The 6,882-nt window shown below is 40.8% G+C and overlaps 1 protein-coding gene across 1 annotated transcript in view; it reads right to left on the bottom strand.

Moving 5' to 3' along the window:
- Window positions 1–4,742: 4,742 nt before the first annotated feature.
- LOC103590668 (peroxidasin homolog) overlaps window positions 4,743–6,882 on the bottom strand; it is a 38,071-nt gene continuing 35,931 nt past the window's right edge. Inside the window, 1 exon segment of the mRNA XM_008572963.1 lies at window positions 4,743–4,879. Coding sequence (XP_008571185.1) covers window positions 4,743–4,879 — 137 coding nt within the window.

Raw genomic sequence — 6,882 nt, 5'->3', positions numbered from 1 at the left:
GTTTTATAATTTTAGCTCTTACATTTAGGTCTTTGATCCATTTTTTTTTTTTTCCTTTTTGTCTTTTTTCGTGTCTGGCAACAGATCGCAACCCTCAGTGTCGTGCCCGTACCGGACCAGGACCGGCAACGGGATCGCAACCCTCGGTGTTGCGCCTGCACCTCGCTCAGCCAGTGAGCGGGAACCGGTCTGTATGTGGGATCCAAACCCTCGGCGGGAGCGCCGCCACGCTCCCAAGCGGCGCACTGTAGCAGTGCGCCACCGGGCCGGCCCGATCCATTTTGAGTTAATTTTTGCATATGGTAAGAAGGGTCCAAGTTCATTCTTTTGCATGTAAATATCCAATTATCCCAGCACATTTATTGAGAAGACTCTCTTTTCCTGTTTGAGTTGTCTTGCCTAAAATCTTTTGAGCACAGGTGTATGGGTTTTTCTCTGGACTGTCAATCCTATTCAATTTATCTGTGTGTCTAGCCATAGCCAGTACCTCATTGTTTTAATTATTCTAGCTTTGCAGTAAATTTTGAAATCAGGAGTGTGAGTCCTGCAATTTTGTTCTACCTTTTCAAGATTGTTTTGGGTATTCTGGGTCCCTTGAATTTACATATGAATTTTAGGATCAGCTTGTCAATTTCTGCAAAAAAGCAGCTGGCAATTTGATAGGGATTGTATTGACTCTGTGGGTCAATTTGGAGGGTATTGCCATCTTAACGATATTAAGTCTTATCATCAATCCATGAATATAGGATACCTTTCTATTTGCTTTTATTGTCTTTCTTTCATGCTTTGTAGTTTTTGATGTACAAGGCTTGCAGTGCTTTCATTAAATTTATTCCTAAGTATTTTAATTTTTTTGATGCTATTGTAAATGGAATTGCTTTCTTAATAAGATTGATTTTGTATATTGATCTCATATTCTGCAACCTTGCTGAACTTGTCCATTATGGGTGTCTTTTCTTTCTTTTTCTTGCCTAACTGCTCTGGCTAGAACCTCCAGTACAATGTAGAATAGAAGTGCCACCCAAAAAAAGTTCCCGTAGGAAGTAGGAAGAGAGAAAAACAAAAGCGAAGAAAAAGAAAAATAACATTAAATAGAAAGTGCAAAATAAGATAGTAAACCTAACTCCAAGTAGAACAGTAGTTACAATAAAAGTAGACAGATTAAATTTTCTTGTTAAGTCAGTAATTATCAGATTGGGTAAGAAAACAAATCCAGCAATGTGCTATAATACCTCCCCCAAATAATAAAGTAGAAATGTGGAAATTAAAAAAAGAAAAAACATATGAAAGATAAAAAAGATACAAGGATAACCAAAAGGAATCTATTAGCTATATTAATAGTAGACACACAGATTAGAGTAAAAGAATTAAAAATTAACTAACCTCACAGGAGGTAAAAATTCTGAATTTATGTATTCCTAAAACATACCATCAAAATAGATAAAGCAAAATTTGACAGACTTTTCAGGAGAAGTTGACAAATCCCTAATTATAGTGAGAGAACTTAGTACTCAGCTCCCAGAATTAATCATTCAGGCAGAAAAGCAATACCAGAAAAGTTGATCAATACACTAATAGGCTTGATCTAATAAGCTCCATAGAAACTTTACCCAACAGTTAGGACATTTGCGTTCTAATTTTCAAACATCATATTTGCTATGTGCTAGGACACAAAGCAAATATGAATAAACATAAAATGAATCCGTATGATGTTGACCTTTCTGTGGTCATAGAAATAAAATACAAAAAGACTGGCAGAAAGTATCTTATAAAAGTTAAGAGGAAGTTGGCAGAGTTTCCACCAGCCAAGCAAGGAAAAGACACAGTACCACTGAACTTGGAATTTGCAGTATTACTTATTTTGTTTTATTTTGGCCAAACAATAGACAATAGTTGTTTTAGGGGAAGCAGAATGGGAGGCATGTTGAAATCTTGTTTTCTGGGTAATTTCTGTTATGAAAATAAAAATGTGTCTGAAGGGCTTATTTGTTAACAGGCATGGTTTTGCACTCTTTTTTTAAGTGAGAGGTTCACACTGTAGTTATATCGGGGACATTGCTTTAAAACTTTTTATAACTAAGACTTTGAAATTCTGTCTTGCTGCCCTCAAAGCCAACATTTTATTCACTCCAGCAAGCCCAGTGCTTTGTTACCAGAGACTCAATGCTGTTTGACACAGAGCATCTGTCTTTTTCCTATATATATAGCTCCAGAGATTGTGATTGCTAATTGGATTCTTTTTTTTGGTAGTTGTTGAAGTGAAGCCCTGGGAATGTTGAATTTATTATAGTGCTGTCTCACCCTTCTGCAGATGTGAAAAAGCATTACTGCAAAAAATACCAGTTTTTAATTTCCCTAATTATGCATTTGAGAGGTTCTTCTGTGTCTGGACAGTTTGAAATAAAAGAAAAATAGTGCTGGGGTAATGGTGAGAGACATGCCAGATGAATTTACTAAGTTGTAATAATCCAGAGAAGAGCCAGAGAAGTAATAAAGAAGTAAATGAACATGGCACAAACATCAGCCTAAGGCTGACATGTACCCAGCCCACTGTGGGGGCCTGCTCTGTAGTAAGACACATTTTTAAGATTGTGGAATCCGTAAATTCTGATAGAGCAACAGAAAAAAACAAAAAAAAAAAAAAAAAAGAAAGAAAGAAAAAAAGAAAAAAGATACCGGATATTTGAGGGTTTGCCACAAACAAAATGCCCTTCCATTCGTTATATATTTAAGAGAGTTGCACAGAAAAAGGCAATCCAGCTTGATATTTGCACCTTTTTTCTTAAATATTAAGCACTCTCTCTTACACAAAGGTCTGGATTTTAAGCAGGCTAACTGCAATAGATGTCAATATCTTGCAACTTTATCAGTAGTTTTGAAGAGTGTCTTGAGGAAATGAACTGAAATTGTGCTTAATAAATGTAGACAATGTTCTTTGCCTACGCATGACATGACAGATCTCAGATACCTTAGGGGGTATTTTTAGGGATTAAAAGAAGATCTGGGCCCGGCCCGTGGCTCACTCGGGAGAGTGCGGCGCTGGGAGTGCAGCGGCGCCCCTGCCGCGGGTTCGGATCCTATATAGGGATGGCCGGTGCGCTCACTGGCTGAGCGCCAGACGACACCAAGCCAAGGGTTGCGATCCCCTTACCGGTCACACACACACAAAGAAAAGAAGCTCCGACATAGACCTGAGAGTATGCATTTAGCAAAAGTGATTCAAAAGTCCAGTGCAATTAATCAGTGCAAAAGAGTCGTCATAGTGCAGAAAGAAATCCGAGGCAAACACAGAGAGCAAATCCAAGGTAATGTTGGCTTGTAATGCAGTGTGTGTGCAGGTAGAGAAAATTGCTGCTGTCACAGCTACTGCCAATTAAATGAATTTGAGTCAGGTGGAACAGTAATTAATTCGAACCCACAAAACGTAATGTCTCAGGAATCCTGGGAACTACTAGTAAATTATGAGTAAGTAATGTAACACTGCCACTTTATTTTGGATGCTAATATGTCCTTCTGAAAACTTACATCTGTCTTTTGAAAGACTATCAGGATCAGAGAAAGTCCAGGGAGGATGATGGGAGGTATTGAAGTGAAGGCAGGGGTGAGGGTACTGATGGACCCCGCTTCACCATTCCACACACCTGTGCTTAAATGCTACTGCTCTCCAGCTGTACGACCTCGGGCCACTGCTTTGCAAAGGTACTGAGCCTGATTCCTTACCAGTTATAATAAAATTAAGATGCGTGCTGTTATTGTTGCTGTAAGAATTAAACAAGATCAGAAATGTAAATTAGCACCATCCTTGCAAGTTAGTAGATGCTCAATAAATATTAATCCCTCATTTTGCTTAGCAGAAGCAAAGTAATTGTAATGCTTTAACAACATCTACAAAAGTTGGGTGAAGACTGACATGAAAAGGCTATTTATGTAATATTTATTCATGGATATGAAATGATGGTGATGATGTTGATGATATCTGTTGGATTCATCAGACTCATTTTGAGCAACGTGTTGGGAAATAGAACTTAAATCTGAGGTGTGTCCCAGTTAGACTGGCAAGTATCAAAAAGACAGAAAATAACAAATGCTGGTGAGGATGTGGAGAAAGGGGAACCCCCCTACACTGTCGGTGGGACTGTAAGTTAGTGCAGCTGTTATGGAAACTGGTATGGAGGTTTCTCAAACAACTACAGATAGAACTGCCATAAGATCCAGCAATCCCACTGCTGGGTATGTACCCAAAGGAGTGGAAATCATCATGTTGAAGGGATACCTGCACTCCCATGTTTATTGCAGCTCTATTTACAATAGCGAAGAGTTGGAACCAACCTAAATGTCTGCTGCGAGGTGACTGGATAAGGAAAATGCGGCACATATACACAATGGAATACTACTCTGCCATAAAAAAAGGATGAAATTTTTCCATTCACAGCAACATGGATAAGCATGGAGAAAATTATGTTAAGTGAAATAAGCCAGGCACAGAAAGAGAAACACCACATGTCCTCACTAATGAGTGGGAGCTAAAAAAATAAACAAATAAATAGAAAAAGAAAGAAAGATAAAACAATCACAATAATACACTGAATATCAAAAGGAGAGAACAGTATATCAAATTACATTTACTGTAAGGTGTATTACTTATTTATAGCTGTACAACAAATTACTACATAGCTTTGTGGCTCTGATCCCCACATACGTATTACTCACTGTCTCTCTGGGTCAGATGGCCCAGGCGCAGATCACTCAAGGACGCTTCGACCCTGTAACCGATGGCGCTCCCGTCGCCTCACGCGCCTCACGCTGTCCCTAAGCACTTCCGCATAGATGTCGGCCTTCGCCGGGCTGGGGAGGCGCGACTGCGGTGCACCTGTCCCACCTGCTCACAGTAGCCCCTGAGATGAACCTTTCTCCCTCTGTGCAAGGCCTCGTGCTTCGGCCATGGGCTTTTCGTGCTGTGTGGGCGAGCGCACCCCACTCTGTTAGTGCCAGCCCCGCTGCCCACCGCGGGGGGTTTTACAGAGGATAAGAGGACAGCGTTTCTCCTGAGCCACTGCCACTTGCTTTGTTCTGAGAATAGAGAGAGCCAGTGATCTGAGGGCTCCATCTGTTTTTCGGGCTCTCGGATCCCAGGGGAGTCAGCAGGAAGGCCGGAGGGTTGTCGGCCCTGATCCCGGAGCTAGGGGACGTTGTCACAGCCTGGAGCTTGGGGACGTTGTCACAGCCACATCTTCAGCAGGAGGGGGGAGCAGACACCGTTCCCACGGGTGGCAGATGCTGACCAAACCACCACGCTGTGTGCTCATCTTTAGATCGGAGTACAGTTCGATAGAGACCACACCCCTTTGTCACATGGTCACGTGCCTCACTGGGCCAGCTACTGGGTCGTCCTGATACAATTCCTCCCAAGGAGGTGTGAGACAGCATGTCTCCCACTGGCTTCTCTGGAAGTCTCACGCCTAAAAAGGGATGGATGGAAGGACGTGCTTTTCTCACGCACGCACTGGACATTTTCATGCCTGCTGGAGGCAAAAGAACTGCCGCAGTCACCTTGTTACCATGAAGGGAGCCTCGCCAACAAGAGGAGCCACGCGGAGCAGAGCAGCGGGTGGGGACAACCTGGGTTTTCACGTCTTTGAGTTGCAGACTTAGACAACCCTGCAGCCCTCCCCCGCTTGGACTCATTACGGTGTTGGGTAGTGAATCTTCCTTACCAGTTAAGCCAGTTGAGTCAGGGGTTTTGATTATTTGTAGCCAAAACTTCCTGATAAATGTTTTAAAGGAGGGTATGATGATGATTGTTATAGAAATATATAATACACATATGGCAAAGACTTTATTTAACTTATCCGTTAATGAGGAAACCAGTGAAATGGTACAATAGTTCAAAGAGCCAAACACATACAGGCAGACAAGAAACGATAACAGAGAATTTACAAATAGATCCAAACTAGCCTTTTTCCATGGGAAGAAAGGAAGGAAAGTAATTGTTTTTCTACCTGATAGAACTAAGTCGCAGGTCTATGGGCAAGAACAATTTGCATTGCTAGCGTTATCTACGATCTACAGAACTATAAAATAGCTTAAGTAAAACGAAAGGCGCGAACCCCATAGAATGAGAAAATCCAGGACTAGACAATGCCTAGTTTTCCACTGAAGACATCACGTAATCATTTTGATCTATTTCAACTTTTTCCACTTATCAGTCACATGTGTCAACTATGAAAAATGTATTACCCTTGTTGCTGCCGCCCTTTTTCTTGATCCAAATGCCGTGAGGATTTTGGTCACTTCCCAGGCTGTTTTACGTGTTTATGGTTCTCTCAGTTTCCAAGAAAGCAGGACTCCTGTTCGTTCCCTTTTTAAGCTCTGTTCCACTCTAGCGTCTGAATTTTACAAGCAGGATATAAATCCGTCATGACGTATAAGTAAATCAGTCATGATGAACAGTCCTACTTTGTTCCTCAAGGGGAAGATATTTTTGAATTGAAGATAGATTTCTTCATGGCTTCTGTGTTCTGGCTTGGATGCTTTTTGGTAATAGATCAGTCATTTCCATTTCCAATATTTTCAAGTAATCACTCAGGCCCATGATTTCCAAACTCTTGCTCAATACGATGCTGCATCATAGATTTTTTTTTCCTGCAGGAATTCCCAGCCTTATGTCCACACTGTCTCTAATAAAAGTTATAAATTACATATATCTTTAAAATGGCTTAAAATCAATTTTGCAAAGTTAGCCTCTTTCCAGACATTCCTAAATCTGCAGGAATTCCCAGCCTTATGTCCACACTGTCTCTAATAAAAGTTATAAATTACACATATCTTTAAAATGGCTTAAAATCAATTTTGCAAAGTTAGCCTCTTTCCAGACATTCCTAA

Source organism: Galeopterus variegatus, unplaced genomic scaffold (genome assembly GCF_000696425.1).
Source record: "Galeopterus variegatus unplaced genomic scaffold, G_variegatus-3.0.2 Scaffold853, whole genome shotgun sequence".
In the NCBI taxonomy this organism is placed as follows: domain Eukaryota; kingdom Metazoa; phylum Chordata; class Mammalia; order Dermoptera; family Cynocephalidae; genus Galeopterus; species Galeopterus variegatus.
The sequence above is the reverse complement of the archived record's forward strand: the minus strand, read 5'-3'. Positions and strand labels throughout refer to the sequence as shown.